At 40.9% G+C, this 23,754-nt stretch overlaps 1 protein-coding gene across 17 annotated transcripts in view; it reads left to right on the top strand.

The window, feature by feature from the left end:
• dlg2 (discs, large homolog 2 (Drosophila)) overlaps window positions 1–23,754 on the top strand; it is a 159,755-nt gene that overhangs the window by 111,553 nt on the left and 24,448 nt on the right. For 9 of the 17 annotated variants that reach the window (XM_061056067.1, XM_061056066.1, XM_061056063.1 and 6 more), the window contains 8 exons: window positions 3,815–3,984; window positions 4,634–4,770; window positions 6,199–6,343; window positions 6,962–7,127; window positions 14,539–14,598; window positions 16,355–16,510; window positions 19,790–19,946; window positions 23,593–23,695. In XM_061056067.1, coding sequence (XP_060912050.1) covers window positions 3,815–3,984; window positions 4,634–4,770; window positions 6,199–6,343; window positions 6,962–7,127; window positions 14,539–14,598; window positions 16,355–16,510; window positions 19,790–19,946; window positions 23,593–23,695 — 1,094 coding nt within the window. The remainder of the gene's footprint in view (window positions 1–3,814; window positions 3,985–4,633; window positions 4,771–6,198; window positions 6,344–6,961; window positions 7,128–14,538; window positions 14,599–16,354; window positions 16,511–19,789; window positions 19,947–23,592; window positions 23,696–23,754) is intronic. The other 8 variants (XM_061056079.1, XM_061056077.1, XM_061056075.1 and 5 more) reach the window with 3 other exon arrangements.

Here is a 23,754-nt window from a genome sequence, read left to right as displayed (position 1 = left end):
AAAACTTGACTGCTTCATCTTCATTCATTTGGCTATAAATGTCTCTACATTATCTCACAATAGTCCACTTGGGAATGACGTTTGATCTATGTTCATTTGGTTTGTTAACACTGTGAAAGGAGACACAGGGAGATTGGACATTTAAGAGGTTTAGAAAGTTCATAAAATAACTTACTTGGGGAATTTACAGAGGATGGATTGCGCTCACTAATTGCTCCCTGAATTGCATTACGATAATAATATCAGAGCACAAACACGTTACTGCTGTCTGCATCTCCTCTCTTTGCTGTGAGGAACTGTGCTGTGTGCTCTTATCCAGACAGACAAAATGTAGATCATGAGCTGGATGGGGAGGGGACTCTTCCTACCAGTGTTCCTACCAGTCCAGTCTTTACAGATAAGACACAACTCATCATGTGTATCACAGCTTCCTATTTGTAACAAACAGAGAGACATCACCATCTTCCCACATGTGGACAAAGTGTATACGTATGTGCTGGGTTGAGCCTCTGGCAGTCCCGGACTAATTTCACCCCTGATACCCCTGAATTATAATTAGAAACTGTATTCAGATAACTTTTATTTAAGTCATACAGATGCAAAATTGATTTCCTGATCACTGGAAAGTTGGCACATGACAAATGACCTGGAAGCGGCTGTTGGTGCTGTTGTTTGAGACATTTTGCAATGAGGTTCATTTTGACAGAAAATGGCCAATTTAGCCCCATATACACACAAACAGCACAGGCACACAGAGATGCTGTTTGCCCTGTAGCACATCTTGGGGTGCATTCAACACTTTTTTTCGTCAATCTCAAACAGATTGCGGATGAAGCAGGCAGGGTATAAATCAAATTTAGCCGAATGGATTTTCAGCCACAGAACAAATGCATCATGGGTAATAAAGGGGAGTCTAATCTTTGTGAGGAAGGAGGCCTATTAGGGGTTTTATACTCTAACAATGTAGAAGCCAGACACAGGTCTGCCCTGACAGAGCAGAGCACTGAACATACTTAATGCAGCAGCCGGGCTCAAGGGACTGCTGCGAGCACTTTAAGAGCTTCTCATGAAGACTGTGTTTTTAAAAAACCATAATGTAGAAAAAAACCTACACAAAATCTGACATTTTAAAAAGACTAGTGTGTGTGTGTGTGTGTGTGTGTGTGTGTGTGTGTGTGTGTGTGTGCTGGGTCCCAGCTGTTTCCTCTGAGCATCCTTAGGAGAGTTGTGCCCTTGACTTCCAGGTCATGGATGGTTTGTCAACGCCCCGCGGGAATTTAGACTAATTTCATTTTTACACCCTTGTGTTGATAAACTGTAACCCATTCATAGTCCTGAGGTCAAATAAACATGAAAAACTAGATTTTCACAGTGTTGCACAATCGTCGGCTGAAAACGATGACCACCTTCATAGTGAACATCGCGGCTGAGCGATTTGGAACCAAGGCACCCAAGCCCACGCCATCGGCCTATGCTCCAAGCCATAGGGCAAGGAAGATCCACAGCCTCAGGGAAGAGCTCGGAGTGCCTTATAAGGTGTATAAAAACTGCCCAAAGCTATTACACCGGCTTTGGAGGGCCCTGAAGGTGATCTGGAGGAGAGGAAAGATCGCCCAGTCATGGAGGTATGCGGAGGGAGTGTACATACCGAAAGATGAAAAGTCTGAGAACAAGAGACTCTCTAACTTCCTGTTGAGCAATAAATACATCGACACGTCAGTGCAGAAGGGAGGAATACCGGGGGTTCCTGGTTGCCTGGAACACACAGGCGTGGTAACCCAGCTCATCAGGGAGGCAAGAGAAGGCGGAGGGGATCTGGCTGTGCTATGGCTGGATCTCACCAACGCCTATGGCTCGATACCCCACAAGCTGGTGGAGGTCGCACTAGAGAAACACCATGTACCCCAGAAGGTGAAAGACCTCATCCTGGACTACTACAGCAAGTTCAGCTTGAGAGTGTCCTCTGGCCAGATGACATCTGACTGGCACCAGCTGGAAGTGGGCATAATCACTGGTTGTACAATCTCAGTGACCCTCTTCGCACTAGCAATGAACATGCTGGTCAAGGCAGCGGAACCAGAGTGCAGAGGCCCCCTCAGCAAGTCTGGAGTAAGGCAACCTCCCATCAGAGCCTTCATGGACGACCTCACAGTGACAACAACAGCTGTACCAGGAGCCAGGTGGATCCTCCAGGGGTTGGAGAGCATCATGGCGTGGGCACGCATGACTTTCAAACCTGCGAAGTCCAGGTCCTTGGTTCTAAAGAAGGGGAAGGTCACAGACAAATTCCGCTTCAGGCTGGGAGAACACCAGATCCCCTCAGTCACTGAGAAGCCGGTGAAGAGCCTTGGAAAGGTCTTCAACTGCAGTCTGAATGACAGAGATTCAGACTGCAGTGTCTGGGGCAGGGATTGTTGTGAGGACAGGGAGGAAGTGGAGGGCAGCGGATGCAGTCCAGCAAGCAGAAACTCGACTGAAGCACAAGGCCATCCTTGGAACAGTGGCGCAAGGCAGAGCTGGACTTGGGAGCCTAGCAGCGGCCCGATATGACCCTGCCAGCGGAAGGGAGAGGCAGAGGTTTGTGCAGGAGGAGGTGCGAGCTTCAGTCGAGGAAGAGCGAACCAGCAGAGCAGTGACCATGCGGCAGCAGGGCGCCTGGATGAAGTGGGAGCAGGCGATGGAGCGGAGTGTCACCTGGAAGGATATCTGGCAGTGGAACCCCCAGAGGATGAAGTTCTTGATTCAGGGAGTCTATGATGTCCTCCCAAGCCCATCCAACCTATGCATATGGGGCAAAATAGAAACATCTGCATGCCCCCTGTGTTCCAAGATAGGGACACTGGAACACATCCTGAGCAGCTGCTCCAAGGCGCTGGGTGAGGGCCGGTACCAATGGAGGCACGACCAGGTCCTCAAGTCCATCGCTGAAGCAATCAGCAAGGGGATCAAGGGCAGCCGACACACCCAAGCCACAGCTAAGGCCATTCACTTTGTCAAGGAAGGACAAAGGCCGGAGAAAACACCAAAGAACCGCTCTGTTGGTTTGCTCCCCATGGCCCGAGACTGGGTGATGTCAGTTGACCTGGAGAGGCAGCTGGAAATTCCACCACACATCACCCAGTCCAGATTGAGACCTGACATCATCTTGATCTCAGAGGCCACAAAACAACTCTTCTTGCTGGAACTGACAGTTCCATGGGAGGAGAGGATGGAGGAGGCTCAAGAAAGAAAGAGGGAGAAGTACCAGGAGCTGGTGGAGGATTGTCGGAGGAACGGGTGGAAGACCAGGTGTATGCCAGTGGAGGTGGGCAGTCGGGGGTTTGCCAGTCACTCCCTGAGCAAAGCCTACGGCACACTGGGAATAACAGGTGCAAACCGAAGAAGAGCCATAGGCAACAACGTGGAGGCAGCTGAAAAAGCCTCCAGATGGCTCTGGTTGAAGAGGGGAGAGCAGTGGGGGTAATAGAATGCCACTTGGACACAGGCCGGGGTCTGATCAGCCTCGGTCAGGTCGGAGGAGGGTGTCTGTTGCAAGACCCGAAACATCCAGTGACTCCAGGAAACAACACTGATGATGTGTCCAAGTCTGTGCATCAGTAGATGTATTATTAACTATACAGACAGATCTTACACCTAACATAAAGTGTTTTCTCACAGTGGATGCTTTGCCTCGGCCGACACTCTCCTCCATCTGAAGCTAATGGCAGTTTCTGAAGAGAGGAACACTGTGACTACAGACTTTAATGATCAAATATTTAAATATTAAAATATTGCTGTTAATTAATATGAATGATTCCTTCTGTTCCTCCTCCAGAGTGAATGACTGCATTCTCCGGGTGAATGACTCAGATGTGTCTGAAGTCTCCCACAGTAAGGCAGTGGAAGCCTTAAAGGTTGCCGGTTCTATAGTCCGACTGTATGTGCGGCGCCGCAGGCCAATGCTGGAGACCATCATTGAGATCAAACTTATCAAAGGACCAAAAGGTGGGTCAAACACACACATTGTCCACATTAAACTGGGTCCTGTCATTAATGCTTTGTAAATACCTAATCTGGTAGTATTAAAAGTAAGGCCCGACTGATAGATCTGTGACTGGTGACTAAATCAAGTAATATCGGCACATATATAATCGCTCACTGGATTGCTGATATCGGCCGATATTATCGGCTGGCTGATTAATCGGTCAAGATCTAATTCAAATGTTGGAATTAATTTCACTGGCCGCTGTGGCTACAGTGTTGCATTATTTAAATAACATATAACACACATGCATATTCTTTGATCATCAATTAAGTCGAAGAGATTCTTTACAGACTTTTCTTTGGCTTATTAAAAAGTGGAGGCATAAGTTGTTGCTGTCAGTGAGTCACAAACTGTAACACCATCTGGCACATGGGGCAAAATGTATTGCAGGATTTATATGTTGCAGGTGATAGTTTAAAAATGTGTATCTCATCAGTTTAGCGTAAAACCATTCCTTTAATAGAATATGTTTCAGAAAGCTTTCAAAATAATGAAGACAAACTTTTCTCTTATCTTTTTGGTTCCGTGTACTGTTTATCTTTTTAACATCATCGTATGGTGATGGGTTTGTAACTAACCACATTCTTATACACACACACACACACACAGGGCTTGGCTTCAGTATTGCAGGTGGAGTTGGGAACCAGCACATCCCGGGTGACAACAGCATATACGTTACCAAAATCATAGATGGCGGGGCAGCACAGAAGGATTGCCGGCTACACATTGGAGACAGGTTGTTAATGGTGAGTAGACATGAAGGCTTTATTTAAAAACATGCACAATGATACTTTAATAAATACTAGTGATTCAACAATCTAACTTCCAATAACAATTTGATGGCTGGGCAGATCAGCCGATACCGAGTACTGATCTGATAGCAGTGTTAAATCAATAATCTATATTTCTCACTGCAATGAGACAGGGGATCATTACTTTGTAAGCCAGTTTTTCACAACTTAGTAAAAATAAATTAAATTAAATCAATCAAATGAAATTACTAAATTGTGGTCAAAATCTGTCCCACCATATGTGTACCACTTGCAAAGGCATCAATCACCCTCTGCTGTGGCAGTGAACCCTTGCTAAGCTGCATTGTATGTTCAACAGGCTTTTTACCATTATTGGATAGGAGAGTGGATTGAGTGGGAATGACATGCGGGAAAGGAGCCACAGGCTGGACAGGCCACCTGCTGGGAGGTCTATAGCCTCCATACTGTACATGGAGCGAGACCTTACCGCTAGGCCATCTACACCCCGTTTTTGTTTTGTTTTTTTACAGTAGAAACCGTAACACAGCTCTCTTTAAAGTGACCAGACCATTGACAAAAAGAGTCATTTTCTAATATTGGATTGGATATTCTAAATCTGTTATGGAGGGTTAGCACTCCCTAAAATCAGGAACAATTAAAACCATCAGCTTATTAAAATGTTTAAACTTATGTTTACCCCTTATATGGGCTATTTAGATGTAGTACAAAGATGATGAATCAGATTGATTAAATAACATATGAATATGTGCAGCACAGAGTATGAGATCATAATATAGAAGGTCTTCTCTCAGCACTCCCTATGACTGACTTCATGTGTCCCTGTGTCTCTTCTGTAATGTTGAACTACTAGACCCCTGTTGAATTAACTGATTACTGCTGAAATAATTGGCACTATTATATAGTCTGATGTGAAAGAGACTAAAAGGGGAGTCCATCACTGAGATTACACTGTGAACATGCATTAACCAGCACTGTGTTAACTGTGTCATGTTCTTAAAGCTGACACTTTTATTCCTACATGTTTAATCTCAATGATATTTCAGTGATGATCAAGTCTCTAGCTAACAGTCCCTTAGTTAGAAAGAAGCAGCCTGCCGGTGTAACACAAGCTTCCTCCTGAGGAGGGCATCCCTCTTGCTTTACCAGTCCTTAATTTAATTCCCTTCCTACTGCTGTGTTCTCTCCCAAACACCATCTGTCATAATCTAGTCTCTAGGAGGCAGGGAGCACGCTGGACTAATCTGAACTGAGCTGTAAGGAAACAAGAGGCAGCCTGTAAAGAGTGAACAAACTGTGTGTGTGTGTGTGTGTGTGTGTGTGTGTGTGTGTGTGTGTGTGTGTGTGTGTGTGTGTGTGTGTGTGTGTGTGTGTGTGTGTGTGTGTGTGTGTGTGTGTGTGCAGGTGAACAACTACTGTCTGGAAGAAGTGTCTCATGAAGAAGCTGTGGCCATTTTGAAGAACACGTCGGATGTGGTTTACCTGAAGGTGGGAAAGCCCACTAATGTCTACCTATCAGATCCCTATGGGCCTCCAGATATCACACACTGTAAGTCCTCCTCTCTTCTGTTTGAACCCATGACTCATGTGAGGGCTCCTCTTTTAATAAGTTTACACTAAACGCAGATGCATGTATCTCCTACTGCTTATCATATGTGATGTTTGACTTCTGTGTCCAGATTTTGAGCGGCTGAACATGTGTGTTGTTTACCTGCTGCTCTCTAACTGTAGATTTGGTTTTATGGTTTAGCTGAAGGGAGCAGGCTCATGCTGAAACTATGATTGTGAAGATTGTTGATATTAGCAAATATGTGTTATGAAAAACAACTGTAATAGCATAATATTGATAATATTGTGCAATACTATTTAGAATTATTTTTATTGGAAATTTGTTTTTCTTTAATTCTGTACAGTAGGGTGTTTGATTTGCTCTGTTAGAAAGTCATAGAAGAATTATTTGTTTTTATCATATTATAAAAAAACTTCTACTTTTAGACAGTAAAGACACAGTATGAACTTTCACAAGCCTCCATAATTAAAACAGTTCTCTGTCTGAATTTGGTGTACACAGATGTCTAAAATACAGAATGTGTATGAGTCCTGTCTTTGCATGTGGAAATGTGGCAGCACATTTCTCTACTGTAAACCTCTCCCTCTTCCTCCACAGCTTTCTCTCCAGCCATGGAAAACCATATCTCTTCTCCTATCAACAGTGGCACTCTGGAGTACAAGTCTAGCCTCCCCCCCATCTCCCCAGGGAGTTATTCCCCCCTCCCTAAGCACTTATTGGGGGAAGAGGATATAAACAGGTTGGATGGTTTTTCCTTCTTACGGTAATTACTTCCCTTCTACTTAACTTCTAAACCTACAGGTAGATGCTTTGTCCACTCCTCCTGTCTCCCCCGTGTCTCGACTCATTTCTGTTGTTGGTGTTTTTTTTTTTTTTTTTTCATTTAAACCCACTTATCGTAAAGACTGAGCCTGATTGACTAAGAATGGACTGCAGCCACTAATACATCCCAAATAATGCATAATGCCACCCCCTATCTGCTCTGTCTCCAGGTCTAATCACTGAGCATATAGCACTAATGATATTCAGGCACAGCACAAACAGTTGTCCTGCTCCCTGCAGTTTACAGTGTCTGAATGTGGAGAGAAGCTATGGTCACCTTTGTTCTTGACCTATCTGCGCCCTAAGGCTGACAGAACACATTGTTTCCTTCGTTGTTTGATGAGCTAGGAGGGGATGGGACAATTCTTCAAGTCTATTAAGAGGCCAACCTTGAAAAGTGAGATATGATTTTCTTCCTCCGTCATCATGATGTAACAGCTCCAGACTGTTTTCACAGAGCCACTGTCAGCCCTGTACTGATTTAACCCCTGATCGTATTAATAGTATGAAAGTCATATTTACAGACTTTATTGACAGATAATTGAAGTCGTTCAGGAGCAGAATTGTTGTCCTGATCACTGGAGAGGTTGTGTTTGACATCTCTCTAAACACAGCACCAACTCTCAGCAGACCATACATTTCCCACTCTAACTGTGTGTGACTGTTAGCTCCGGTGTTAGTGAACTAGATGTGCAATACAATGAGGCCTATTAGTATAGAAAGGGGCCAGTTTCTCCAAAAATGATTGCATAACATAACATGCAAGACAGTGGTGCACACTGATGCAGCAGCTCACCTCTGCCTTTCTGTTTACTCCTATAATGGATCATTCAAATACCCGCAAACAGCACTGGTGCTGTATGGGAGCATTTAACCCTGCTGTCTTTTTGACTCATCTGACAGGGTTTAGTGGTCACAGAAGCAGCATAATCCTTTTGTGAATCTGGCCCTGTGTTTTACTTTTCCCCTGTAGTGTTTTTCAAAGATATCCTCAAAACAACTTCTGGAAATGAAGAAAGCTCTTGTTGTTCCGTTGGGATCTTGAAATATTACACTCTCACCAAGTTTACTCAAACAAATAAAAACCACAGGGTCTTATAGAACAGCAGGTTTGAAAAGCGCAGGCCAGCTGCAGTCTCATATGTCTGTTGTGTTTTCAGGTGAAAGTCTTCTTCTAATTTAAACCTTGTAAAGAAACACATTCCTTTATATTTTATAATAATAAGGTCATGGTGCTGGAACAGCTTTTGGTGTTTGTTCAGTCTGTTGTTCACAAAGGTTCTGTAGAGTCGGTAAACAGTGAAAATAATGTCAAAGCTAAAGATGCACCAGCATGAGCAGAGAGTGGATTTGAGTGGATTTGAGTGGATTTGCTGAGTTAACTGTTAAAAGGTGTAGTAAAGGATCAAATCGAATAGAATACAGTGTGTCTGTATATCTTTGTGTTTTCTCACCTGTGGCACCAGACAGACACTGTTTTGCTTTTTTGTGTCTGCTTTTCTGGATTATAAAAACCAGCCATCATGTTTTCATTTCCACTGAGACGGGGCTTAGAAGTCTTCTGAAAACGACAGCATGGCAGACGATGTGTTACATGATGCATCATAATGTGTTTATGGCTTCATTAGATTGCCCTGAAACTTTGAAGTAGTTTGGAAATCTTTAACCCAACAAAGTTTTTTTTATTGACCATATCTTTGCCTAAAACTCCAAATTGTATTTGTACTGCACTTATATAGCTCCATTCAACTACTTGAAGCTTTTTACATGTTATAACACATTCACACATTTAAACACAATTTTAACACACAATTAAACACACAGTATATTTACAGTGGTATAGGAGGTTGCTTAACTGCTCATCATGATGTGATCTCACTAGCCATGTTTGCATGGGAAAAAAATCCTGATCAGAATAAAAACGCCCCATGTAAACACCTGAGAGACTGATCAGATCTGCTCAATTTGTAAAGAAATGTCATTCAGAAAGAGAGGGGTAGTTTATACTGTCCTTTATTCAGATCAATTTCCATATGATCAGCTGTGAATTGTTTCTTCTTAGTTAGGGTAAATCTATTCATACTGCACTTTTCTTCCTCTTTTAACTGTGCATGCCTGTCCTCCTGTGCACTCCCCTATTTATCGATTCCAGGACAAATATGTACTGCTGAGCTTGGAGCTTAATTGGGTGTCCATGTGATAAAGTGTTGATGAGGTTTGAATCCACCAATTAAAATGATTTCAATGAAGAAGTTTTGCACATGTAAAGATGTACCCATATGTCTAGTTTAAGATATATTCATATAGATAGAGGGCATAAAAACTTTATATTGATAGGGTCGGCTCTGGCTCAGTTGGTAGAGTCGGTTGTGTCTCAAGGTTCGATCTCCAGCTCCTCCAGCCACATGTCATGTCCGATGTGTCCTTGGTCAAGACACTTAACCCCAAGTTTCCCCTGCGGCTTCATTGATGGCGTATGAATGTGTATGAATGAGATTAGTTACTTCTGATGCTCTCTTTGCATAGCAACCTCCTCCATCAGTGTGTGAATGTGTAGGTGTGACATGTGGTGTAAAAGAGGAAATGTGAACAGTATCTGCTGGGGAAGCCGGGATCAAACTGCCTATCTTCAATAAAGTGGCTTATCTGCTTTACCTCTTAGGTCACTGTCACCCTGAAGAAACCTCAGCCACTACACTACAAACATTGATTATTCATTTAAATGTACAAGTCATTTTTGTAGTTACTGAGTTTTGATATCAGTATAGTTTATCTTATTACTTTAGCACAAAGCTTCAAATTGTAGTAGTAGTAGTAGCTTGGTGTCTGAACTTAACCTCCTAAGGTCATCAACTTAACCAAACTGTGAATGTTAACGTGTAATATGTTTTGTGACCCTGTGTTTGAAAATGTTACAGTATTTAGAAAGTAGAGAAAGTGTGATCCAAACAGGGTTTCACTCCTGGTGATAATTAAAACTATTCTACAGAAATATGCACAGAAAAGAAAGCATTTTTTAGTGTCAGATTCAGAGCTTCTTTAGCTTTAAGCCCTGTGGTTAGAATTGATATAAGACCTGAAAGTTCCAGTTTACTCTTCAACTGTCAGTGTTTTTCTCTTTTCTCTTGTAGTTTTCAGTCTCTCCTCTCTTAAAGCTGCTCTCAGTCTGAAAAGAAGAAGGTTTAATCAGTCACAATCGAACATTAGCAGCTCCCCAGCTCGGATCCCCAAACACCTAATCCTAAAACAAGTTGACATAAGGCCCAGTAACACAGGAGCCACATTTCTGATGGAGGCTTATCCCACAGTAAAGCTTTTGTCTTTACAAAAGTGTCCAGCGGTAGAGGCCTGCTGTTTATCAAACATGGAGTTTGTTCCGAGCAGCAGCTTCAGCTCGTCTCTTTTTAGTCACATTGTTTGAAACATGACGGACAAATTGTTAGTCAGCATCACAGAAAGAGGTGAATATCAGAAGATTAGACTTCAAAATGCTCCTCATATTTCACTTTAAAGACTTGTAGAAGAATATAGTCAGGGAGTGATAACAAAAGCTCATTTCAGGGTGCAGCTGAAGGAGTCCTGTGTTAAGCTTTGTTAAGTGAAGGATTAGAGCTCCATTCTCTTCAGAGTTAAGAGGTTTAGTATTTACTCTTGGCCAAGGTGCATCCCTAATAGCCTTTGAGATTATCTCTTGGACCTAAAGTGCAGCACTCTGACAGCCGCTCGTCTCCCTCCTGCTCGCTCTGTTCAGCACAAAGACTTAGAACAAAGAGCTACAGTCGAGTCATCTACTATAATAACTGCTGAAGTCCCTCCAGGAGCTTCCTTTATTTTATCAAACCTCATCCTTAGTGTCAGAATCTTGAATCGTATGGACTGGTCTAATTTCATTTCCACTATTACAAATAATTATATTAATTGTCAGTGTACCCACTGCTTCTAATCTTTGTGAAGAGATTTGAATCTCTGACAGATACGTGTTGTCAGTAAAAAACAGACTTCATGGGTCTACTCTTAAAAAAGGAATGGAAAATAACTTAAACTAGAGACCATTTGTGGTAGTGTCAAGTTTCTGATAGTTAGCATTATCTTTTCAGGATCTCACAAAAACAATATGTACATGTATAGGGGCCATTAAAATACCACAATAATCGTAGAAACATTACATTTTCCTTTTTTTTATTGAAGAAATGCACAGCGTTACTTAACTTCCAAGTGTTTAATCTGCACAACCATAAAATAATAAATATATATTGTGTGTTCCAGAAAGATTTTGAACTTGACCCCCTAGAGGCCAGATGTTCAGCCCTCTTTGACACCAGGTTAAAAATTGTACAGGCTCTAGTCTTTAGACTCTATATGCCCGGTGCAGAGTGTCTTGGTGCACAGTGCAGGAGGGACGGTGAGATTGGCATGCCGGTGTCATTCATGCCATGTCAGTTTGACATTGAGTTGTGCACTTTGTTTATCATGACAACAGAAGTTCAGCAGTATATACCATTGCTGACGGCATACCACCATGGGGGCCAGCGCCATGTACCAATCACACCACCATGATGTATAATGAATACCAGTGGACTTAAGACAATACACTGCTGTAAATGTGGACATGTTTTTGTCTTCTTTGACAATTTGAGTGCAACATAGTGATGTTATTAAATGATCGTGTACATTTCTCTGGTCCTTTTTCATGTAGGCTATATTGAACGTTTTACTGTTTGGTTTCTCAGTGATGTCTGTAGAGTAGTTTTATGTACATATAGTTGTCGATGTTACCAGTAAGCACATAGCAGAGCTGATCACACATAACAAGGTTAGCCTAGCCAACATAAGTCAGAATAATCAATAGCTAAATGTAGTTGGACGCACCCTAAATCCCTACCCACCTCTCGCTTTGGACAGAGTCCATTCACTGAACATACAGGTATCACAGGAGAATCAAAAGCTGTTTGAAATGCTTGGTTCTTGCCATGCTTTTGGCCACTTGCTCCATGTCATTATGATCTGTGAAAATGTTTGCCTTAAGAATGTCATGCCCTCAGAGGCAGCTGAAGATAACCCACATAAGTTATAGATGGGTTTTCATTTATTTCTTTAGAAGATGAACTGTGATGTGTGAGTTATCTGTTATCAGAATGCTTACTGATAACTCTAGTTCTACATTTCCCTCTTCAGCTACAGTCAGACAGATCGTGCAGAGCTGCTTTATGAAGTTTTTTCTGAATGTTTGAACAGGAAACAAGTAAACAGAGAGGGAAAGGCTGAGAGCAGGATGACAGGATTAGAGATGTGAGCAGTAATGCTGTGCTGCAGGATGCTCAAGAAAAGTGTCTGTTCAGCAGAGTGTGGAACTACACTCTGCACTGATATCAAGAAAAAATCATTCTTATTATAGCGTTGGATTGTGTTGCTTCGTTTGGCACTTCAGTGAGGTTCTTTTAACATCATGTCTTGCCTCCTGAGACCCCCATCCGACAGGGATAGTCTTTTTTTGTGAGGTGAGGTGAACAAGCAACTCAGGAGGATTTTCTTTCAGGACTTTGAAGAAATGATCAGGAGTGCATATGTAAGTGTGTAGGCATGACTTATATATATGTGTTTCTTGAATAGCTTCTGTAACTGTATGACTACCAACAACAGACTTCACAGAAACACATAGGTCAGTGACATGCCTCAGTGACACCATGAGTCAGCGGTTTGCCCCTGCAGTTGGTCCTCAGGACAGCAGAGGGAGTAAGGCTGAGGCTGTGCCAGCAGGATGGAGTTTGGTTCTCCTGCTGCATTCAGCTGGCACAAAGTGTGTTCCGGAGTCCAAACTCATTTACACCAATAGCTTAATTCTATAGGACAAGCTAGTGTTAACATCTTCTGCCCAGGGGAAATGTACATCACCCAGAAAAAAGAGAAATCCAATCCAGTGAAAAGCACTTTAAAGAAATAGTTTTGTTTTTTTAATGCATTTAAAAGTATCATGCAATGTGCACCCTACAAGTTGTTATCTAAAATGCTACAAATCTAAATATGTCTCTGCTGCAAGTTTGTCATGTTGGAACAATACAATCGTAGATGAATTAAATAGGAACATTACGTTTTAAAATGCCATTTGACCGATGCCATGCCAATATTGTTTTCTGCCTGTAGGGCATAATTGTAATAATTGTTGCCAATCACAGAGAAGCATGCAGAGGAGCAGAGGGCATGCATTTATGTAAGAGAAGTCCACCACCTTATAAAGTAGGACCTCCTCCTTTTCTGCTCAGCAGCACCACTCTGCACAGATCGCCCTGTCCACTCTTCATCCAACATTTCATTTACATTTTCACGAAGAATTCCAAAATATTTTCTTATATGAAGATAGAAAACTATTTTTTATATTTTGATCTCCTGCTTGCCTCTCTGAAAATGAGGAACATGTCACTCCGCTGTTCATCTCCTTACACTGGCTCCCAGTTACTGCTCGCATTAAATTTAAAACTCTGCTGCTCGCTTACAAAACAGACACAAAAACGGCTCCTCCTTACCTAAACTCTATAATCCAGGTCTACACTCCCTCCCCCCCTACGCTCTGCCAATGAAAGGCATCTGATCCAACCTTCACAACAGGGTCCTAAGACGCTGACTAGACTCTTCTCCTCTGTCGCCCCCCGGTGGTGGTATGAACTACCAAACTCCATTTGATCTGCAGAGTCCCTCTGAACCTTTAAGAAAAAGTTAAAGACCCAGCTCTTTCATGAATACCTACTAACTTATACAGTAGATACATACTAATTAGAGCTCTCAAGAACTGCCCTCAATGTTGTGCTTTAAACTCTGGTCACTTCCTGTCAGCACCTGTGTGTCCAATCAGACTCAAAGCTGATCGTTTGCTCTTACTGACATTGTTCCCTTTTTCTAGATCCTTGTTTGTGTTGTACTTACTCTCTGATGTATGTTACTTTGGAGAAAAGTGTCTGCTAAGTGAATTGTAGAAATGTAGAATATATGAACAGCCTCCTCTGTTAAACATAAATAACTTTTAAACTCCCATACTGTTCCATATGCTCCAGTGAACACACTGTGTGTTCACGCTGTGATTAGACATAAAGTCTTTCAGCAGCTGGTTACTCTCTCTCCATTAAGGCACACTGTGTTGCTGTTCACTGTGTGCTCATGTGTTTTCATTACTCCCTGATATTATCATTAAGTACTTTAAGAACATGGCCTTTTCTGTTTCTTATTGTTCTTACATGTCGCATGCCTCCAGGTGTTTCTGTGATCAGAGTCTTAAAATGAAACATTCTGAATGTAATAACTGGATGACAGCGGATGAGTCAGTGGATGGATTTTAAAAGATGACTTCTCTATCCTACTAGAAATCCCTCTCTAGATGACGGGGAGGGTCACAGGTTTGATTCTCAGCACTTCCAGTTGAGGTGAGATATTTGGTGTCCTCGGTCACGACCTGCATGCATGAAGAAAGAAATGAGATCATGAATCCTTTTAAGCATGCATCATTATTCATTTCATTGAATGTTCTGAGGAGTTTGAAGTACTGTTGAGTGTCTCTGCCCAAACATGTTTAATTCTAGTTCATCTTTCTTTCAGCTAAAACACATTTAATGAAAAAATAATGAAGTGCTTGTTTTCTCCATTGACATGCTGTCGCATTGTAATTTTGGATGTATGGCAAAATTAAGGAAAGAATTGAGGAAAAGCAAAAGTAATATTCTGTTTAAATGATGAATAACAAAATACCAGATATAGATGTTTTAATGCTCTCTTCAAAGCCACCAGACTCCATCGACTGTCATGTGACCTCACAGAGCATAGGAGCTGCCACTATCCATTATTAGTACACAAAGTTCTGTTGGATCTGAGCTGACCACTTCTAAACACTAAAGTCAGAAAAGCCCACACCAATCGAGGCAGCAGTTTATCAACAGCATTTACACTCATCTGAGGAGAACAATGGAGTTCAGTGGAGTCTGGTGTCTTTGAAAGGAGCGATGTTAGGGCTGTGTTTCTGAAGCATCGTCTCAAGAAATCCAAAACACTTTTTACCTATTAGTCATTCAGAGACAAAAACATGTTCAAATAGGACTCATGTGACATACTGATACAGAAATGAGGCTTTAAACAACCTTTCATCCTTTGCAAAATAGTCAATTCTATGCTTCAAACTATGCCTGAAATGATCAACAGTTTTATTTTTACTTTCTCTGTAAACATATTATCTTTCAGGGGTCGGACTAAAACAAGATATTTAAAGCCTTTACCACTCCATCAGAAACTGACAGTTATTTCTCATACTACATAGACTGAAACATTAACGATTGGATTTTATTCCATCCATATTTTCAGTGGCTCTCCCACTGTCTGCCATAATGTTCTTTGGACAGAAAGAGTCAGATCCCTTCACTCCATATAAACAACCACAAACCTTGAAAAGTTGGGATTTTATATAAAATGTAAAATTAAAACAAAATGTGACATGTTTTAAACATTGGTACCCTATATTTGACAGAAAAAAAGCACAAAGACAACATGTCAAATGTTGAAACTGATACATTTCATTGTTTTCGAAAAATGAAATGTCATATTTGAATTTGATGCCAACAACATGTTTCAAAAAAGTTTGGACAGGGTCATGTTTACCACTCTGTTGCATCATTTTTTTCTTTTAACAACACCTTGTAATGGATGTAGCAATGAATGTAGACAATGAAATATCTAGATTCTTTGCAATTTAACAATTGGAAACATTATTTTTTTGAAGTGTTGCCATAATCTTCACAGTGGTGAACCCCTCTTCATCTTCACTTCAGAGAGACTCTTTTTAAATCCACTCATGTTACTCACCTGTTGAGTTAAACATCAGAATCTGTTCCAGTCTTTTGTTTCCTCTGTCCCAACTTTTTGAAACATCTTGTCGGCTTCAAATTCCAAATTTCAAGTTCTAGAAACAAAGACATTTTGCAGTTTCAACATTTGATATTTGTACTCCACATTTTGTTTCAGTTCACATTTTAAACAAAGTCCCAACTTTTGTTCGGTTATGAGGTTGCAGTACTTCCTCTCCTTCTGCTACATCTCATACTTCTTTTATCTTCATTCATGTGTTCCTCCCGGCCCCCTCCCCTCTGTGTCTGAACACTAACCTGTTTGCTCTTGTCTCTCGCTCCACTGTAGGCCTCCTGAGCCAGTTTACAGCACTGTGAACAAACTTTGTGACAAAGCACCCTCCCCCCGACACTATTCCCCAGTAGAGTGTGAAAAAAGCCTCCTGCACTCTGCCCCCCTCCCAAACTTTCACTTAAGCCTGTTCCCTGAGTCGGACATCAACAGGTACTTCCCACCAGCCCATCCACTCAGTGTTTCATCCCAACACATGAACAGCATGTTAGCATATGATCCTGTTCTTCTCATCTTCACACAGTCCACCTCCATCAACATTCTTAGTAAGAAATTCAATGTGTTCTTAAAACCCACCAACGCAGCACCCACCAAAGTTTTCTATTTAAGTTTTGAACTTTTTTATTTGATTTCACTTCATCTAGTGTGCGTCCTAGTTCTCTGAATGAGTCAGTATGTTCACAGGCACTGTTAAGACAAGAGGAATCTATATTATTATTGTATTAATGCTTCTATGTCCAATTCTGCTGCGGTAGGTGGCAATATGTCCCATTTCAGCACGTTACTATTGGACATTCTTCAGTTTGACTTATTAAGTCGCATACCAAACATTCGACAAACAAGTTAGTAAAAGGCATTTCTTTTTTCTTCCATCCATGTACTTGAATATGTTTTCTCACTCTCTCAGATGACACAACATAAACCGTGTCAAAAATATATAGTTCATGCTCTAGCACTTGTTCATACCTACATCTTGTTTTCTTTATTTATGTTGTTTGACTTCTGGGTCATGTCATGACACCGAGGAGCATGTGCAGAATGCTTAGGCCAGTTTGTGCTCGGTTGAGATGAATACATGCAACAGTAAATTGTTTCCCAAGTGCATTACCCTCAAACTTATTATCTATTAGGGTCAAGTAAAGAAAGGTTGGGTTAGCAAAAGAGCTCAGTTAGCCCTTCTGCTGCTACCTCCATGCATCCTGGTGCATCGCTGTCTCATCCTTAATTTGTGATTCCAAGCTGGACTTTATATCTCCGAGTCGTTGTTATTTTTGTTACTTCACCATCTAAAAAAGTAAATGTGCTTCCTCAATGCACCTTTACCTTTAAATATCTTCTGCACGTTTGATGTTAATGCAGTTTTTTCAGCATTTTGAAGCTCATTTCTTTCATGTGCATTACATTTCAGACTTCCATCAATTTTGCATTTGATCTTGAATTAATTTAACTTCTGAATTTGATGCATGTTTCCCTAATGTTAGTAGTTTCAACTATTGCAGGTTTGTTGCCACTATATGTTTCAATATGTGAAGCTAATATGATTCTGATGAACGTGTTCTGAAACAGTTGAACTTTGGTTACATTTTAAACTTTAGAAATCGGTAATTTAGTGAAGGGATCAAAGGATACCATGAACTTGAGTGTTGTGGTGTGCCATGCTGTTACTATTGCAGACTGAGACTCTGGTTCCTCAGATTAGAAACAAACATTTTGTCCTCATGGAAGTAGTACTGTATGTGTTCTGCCTTTTTTTGGCATATAATGGCTTGTTGTCCATAATGGCTTGTTCCTCACTCACTCCTTCTATGCTGTGATTGGTTAGGTTCAGACATTGACAAACTTCACAGGAGCATCAGCTTTGTATTGATTGATAGCTGATAGGCCTATCCTATTATTTTGTATTGGTCGGGGACAGCTGTGTATTTGATTGAATCGAAGTGGGAAGAGGCAGTCAAGGTGCATCAGGTTTTTACAGTCTGTAAACTTCTGGAAAGCTACTGAAGTTACTGAAGTCACATGAAGTTAAAGCTTCATTTCTGTGACATTATGTTGGTTAGTTTAGATGTTATGCTCTACTAGTTAAGATAATCCCAATGTCCCCCTGGTGCAAACAAACAATGACTAAACTAAAATTACAAACTCATCAGTTTCATTACAGCATTTAGTGTTTACTCTAAACCCAAACTCACAACACAACATGTTCCTCAGATGTAATTAAAGAACTTAAAGCATTCATCAAAGCCTCAGTAGATAAAGACGTTTTTCAGACTAAATATAAAATGAGTTTGATTGCTCAAAGTTAAGTGATGTTTTTCTAATAAAGTGAACTTTTTTGTGCCATATTATTCAGGTTTTTTAATGTGCCATGATTAATCATGCATTTCCTGTTGGGGGTTGATTAGATGACTCTTATCAGCTTTAATCAATGATCCTAGACTATGAGGAGCAGGGTAATATAATAATTATATAGAAGACACAGTGCTCTCTGTAAATGTCCTGCTCTTTGTGTGAATGATTCCCTAATCTACCCCGCATCTTTTTTCTACAAACTCTTATCTATTTATAACCTTGAAATGTCAGTACATTCTGTCGGGCATCAAAACTGCATCGCTGCGAGATCAGAGAATGTGTTTGTCATAAATTACCCAGGGTTGCAAAGATGACTGAAAACAGCAGAGGAGAGCTTGTAATAAGGGTATCTCTACTCAGTTAGAGTGGCCTATGTGTTTGAAAATAAGCTGCTTATCAGGGAGGATTGTTTTCTGCCTTTTATAAAAGTTGAATCTATAGGTAGAGGAGCTCTCATATCCACCTGCAATATAGGCTTAGCCCAGATTTTCCCCAAAAGAGAACATAAATCTGGGGACAGCTATGATTTCAACAGAAAGAAACATAAGGAAAATCAAGTATAGTTCCAGATGATGCATCTTTTTCTCCCTCTCGCAGCTGTAGTTCATGTTTTCACAAGCAGAGGGCAGTGTGCTTCTTAAAGTCATTATAATATCCCTCTACTTTCTCATTCTCTGATAATCTGTACCTAATACAGCCAATGTGGTGGCAAATACAATAATGCAAAAAATATGATTTCAGAAATATCTTATTAAATAAGAATAATAAGAATGACTACTGTCTATACAGGTCTATCCTACCATCATCTCTTTATGGACAAAGTGGGGCCCCAAGCATCATTTCTCATTCTTTTTATGCTCTGCAAAAGCAAAAAGTAAAGAAATAGGGCCTCTGTATATGGTGAGACCCTCCACACTGAGACTGTCCTGTTTATGGGAAGGGGCGGTATTTCCTGTTGCCTAGAGTCTGTGGTATTTGCATATGAACCCTGAAAATGTTACAATAACCCCAATGGAGGCTGCTCACCCTAGAGATATGTATTTATACAATTTTCATGTCCCCGTCTGTGAATGTTTGTGACAAAGAAAGAAAGGAGAGGCACACCAGAGTGTGTGTAAGCATGTGACCAGGTCCCTTTTCCATCAGAACTAAATCGGGGACAAGAGATCCTAAGTAGAGCACCATCCCCCTGTGGAGATCCAGCAGCTTTTGAGCTGCCTTCCCTGAGCAAAGCATCATTGAGGCTTGTGTCGGCGTACAGCGCGTTTGTTGTCCACCTCTCTGTCCTCCGTTCTCCAGACTAAAGATGTTGAAACCCAGTGACTCTCCGGAGCTCATGTACTATCTGAACTGTCTGTACAGGGACCCCAGGAAGGTGGTGCTCCACAAAGGATCCACAGGCCTGGGTTTCAACATCGTGGGAGGTGAGGACGGCGAGGGCATCTTTGTCTCCTTCATCCTGGCAGGAGGGCCTGCTGACCTGAGTGGAGAGCTGAGGAGAGGAGACCAGATCTTATCGGTGAGTGCACCTTCAATCAATCAGTCTTTATTTTCTATAGCGCCAATTCATAACAAATGTTATCTCAAGACACCTAACAAAAGGGCAGGTGAAAGACCGTACTCTTTGTTATATTATCTACAAAGACCCAACACACAAGAGCCCACTCGACCTGATAGACACGAGACACAAACTGGTATGCTGGAAAGCATTTTAAAGTGAGAAGGAGTCAAAAGTATTTCATCATTTATTTACATAAGTGTGTGGCCTGTTATTTAAAAAAGTGTTTATTATCCTTGAATAACTGAAAATACAGAATGATCCAAACTAATCAGCCCTAAAGTCTGGGCTGGTTGTTTTCACTGATGTTGCCTGTGTAAGTCAGTTCTACTTTCAAATGGTCCACTTCTGTTAACACTGTGTGTTCCCAGAATATTTATAGAGAGAGTAATAGTCCTACTGGCCTAGATTAATTCTCAGGGCTTTGGGGCTTAATTGTCCTGCATCCTTTCTCCTATATTACAACTGAGAAGTGTACGCTGTCTGTGGTAGTTACTGGGGAGTTTGTTTCACTCTGAGGGTCTCAGCCCCCAAAAAGAGTTACACAGTATTCATTAGGTTACCATTCAGAACTGATTCAGAAACATTCCCATTGTTTATGATAGTTGGCCTGTAAATGTATGAAATGAAAATAGATATGGTTACCTTTTTCCCAAACCAACACTGACTCTTCATGGTCCAGTAGACTAAACCAGTAGACTAAACCAGTAGACTAAACCAGTCTCTTATCTGGAGTGTAAAGAGTGGAGGTAAGATGTTCTTGGGTGCATTGCATTGCAGCAGAAAGTGACAGACTTCCCACAGTGTCTCTATAATGTTTACCTACCTGACATCAATGTTGATAAAGTTCACTCTTAATAATTGAACTATAGTCTAAGTTTATTGAAACTGTTCCCAATCTGTAGTCCGTGATTCCATAGGGGGACCTACAAGATCTAAGGGGGGGAAGTTTTTTTTTTTTGCTTTTTTTGCTGAGATACAAGCACAGGGGGCTCCAAGGTAAAAAGGTTGGGTACCTCTGATTTATGAATATTTTTTAGCTGTCAGAATAAAAAAGTCAGAATAAAAGCATCGTGTGAAAACATGGGGAGTCTCATCACAGAAAACCAATCAGGCGTTTTCTTTTAAAAAATCATACCAGAGTCATGTTAGATGCATGCCAGGTGACTTCTGCACACAGTTCTCTTAAATATGAGTATCCATTCACTATTTCCAGAGTGAACTACGCTTGTGTTCTCTTTCATGATTCATTTAGTTCATCATAAATATGAACTCAATAATAATAAAGATATGTAACAGAAGTCATGTGAGGCAAAGTGTTCTCTCCTGCTACATTACATAAAGGAAAAATAAGCTTTCAGGAGCAAACATTTCAAAGTTCCTTTTTTTGTCAGCTGCAGAAATCCTCCTTGCACTACAAATGTTGGAGATAATGTTAGGCATGTCATGAATGTGATATTAGTTCCTAACACACTCTGTGTATGTTTCTTTTACCATGCACAGTGAAAACTAGTTTAGTTTTGTGTGTGAATGCCCACTAAGTCAAAACACTGTATGTACAAATAAACAGCAGGATTCAGCCTCTACACATTGAACAGGACAAAGACAGAATGTCTCCATGACAGATGTGAAATGTCAAGAATTTACAACTGGAGGTTGCGCGTTCTGCTGACATCAGGTCTCTTCCACTAACAGAAACATACATCTACACTTAGCGATGAAACAGGTGGGTACAGTCCACAGCAGAACAGAATAGTTTGTTGGTTTGAAGTTTAAAGCAGACACTCACAGTTATGGAAGTTCAGTTTCTCTTGTGTTATTGTTCGTCATGTTTCCTCTTGCTGTTTCTGCTGAACTCAGCTCATTGAGTGCACACAGCGCTGCAGGAGCCTCCTTCGTCAACAGAGCTGTCAATCAAGGCATCTAATACCAAAACATGTCAGAACAGTACCCAGGTTAAGAAATATAGGAAGTCCTTAAAGTAACCACATTTCATATCCTTATACTTTAGCGACCTGCTTACCCAGTGGAAAGTGTTATCACAACACATTATTCTCCTGGTCAGCATCTGTTACTGTTAAAGGGGCTTCACATATTCACAGCACAGTGCCATGGAACAAAAAAAAATACTAAACTGACTGTATGTATGATGACCTACTGAGAAGACAAAAAGGCTGCACAGCTTAGCAGTAGTATGGAGGAAGTGATTGTTCTGCCTCATTATATATAATTGTAATAGTTTGCCTCCTGCAGTAATATCAAACTGTGCAACAGATTACACTGTCTCCTTTCATCGCCGTGTCATGGTACTGAAAAGCCGGCTGATTATAAAATCAACACGACAGTGTCTAGCTGATAAATCCAATCAGGACGTCAGTCTACCTTGATGAAAACAGCCAGTTCATGTTTCCACAGTGGCCTGACTTTAAAGTCTAACACTAACTTATTTCCCTACTTCAGCCTTTTTCACATTTCAGACACACTGCCTCTGAAATCTTCCTGAGCAGACAATCCCTGCTCAACAGGAGGGGGAGGGGGGGAGGCAAGACATTACTTAAAAAGAATAATGCAGAAGTGGCAGACACACAGTGACACATTTTGCATTTATAACATTGCTACATCAAGTTTGACACATTTAAAATATAAAGAACAGAGAGGAGCAGAAAACATAAAGAAGTAGTTTCATTACGTGCACAGAGGTCACACTTGTCCATGTGTTATATATTCTATGTTAAAGCAGGATATGCTGGATATCCTGCCTTCATTTAGTTTTAATGGAGCCCAATGATTTCCATGTAGATATGTCATGTAAAGAAATAATATAGAAGATGAAATGAGATAAACAGCTTCAGTCCTTAATGTAAAAAATCAACATCATCTTTAGACATTATTTTGCCTAAAGTATTAACACAATGGCATATGTCTGGGTCAAAATAACTAATTGGGGCCCACATGTTTTGAACTGTTCCAGTAAATCTCCTCAGCTAACAGCTATGGAACAGGCTGGATTGGTTGCTGCTTTATACTTGGGGTCACATGCAACCAATCAAAGTACATTCACCAAATACTGTATGCTGGTTTTTTGTCGGTTACAGTACAGAATTAGAATGACAATCAAAGTGTCTGATTTGAAAGGATCCCTCAAGAGAAATGTTTTTTGCTAGATCTTCTTCTAAATAGAAGCAGCTGTAACATTGCTCTCCAAAAGAGTATTTGTAGCCTGCAGAACATAATTAGCTGATTAACTGCTGCCTGAAATATGATTGTGTGACTTGGTTGTGATACATTGTTAGCTTAGATCTGCCACTGTAGAAAACACAAACACACAAACAATCAAGGCAGTGTGAGACAAGCCCCTTCTGTGTTCTGCATAATAAAATAATAGAGAGCCATGTACCAGCTGTTTGTGGATTCAGAAAAAGCATCACATTTTTTACATTAAGGGCCTCCTTAGTGAATCTTTTCATGAATATTTTCTAAACTGTTCATGAATTTAAGCCATTTAGACCCAAACATAGCTAAATAAAAATAAGTTACCATGTCAAATAACACAGAAATTCCACAAATATACATGAATTGAATTGAATCTTTTTTGTTGTTTACCCAGGTTAATGGGATTGACCTGCGAGGTGCAACACATGAACAAGCAGCAGCAGCACTGAAAGGAGCCGGACAGGTGGTCACCATCTTTGCCCAGTACAGACCAGAAGGTGAGTGAGAACACAGGAGGCCTGTGGTGAAAACCTCCTGATACACAAACATGCTGCAA

Source organism: Labrus mixtus, chromosome 14 (assembly GCF_963584025.1).
Source record: "Labrus mixtus chromosome 14, fLabMix1.1, whole genome shotgun sequence".
NCBI classification, from domain to species: Eukaryota; Metazoa; Chordata; class Actinopteri; order Labriformes; family Labridae; genus Labrus; species Labrus mixtus.
Note: the sequence above shows the minus strand (reverse complement) of the source record. Positions and strands in the feature narration are given on the sequence as shown.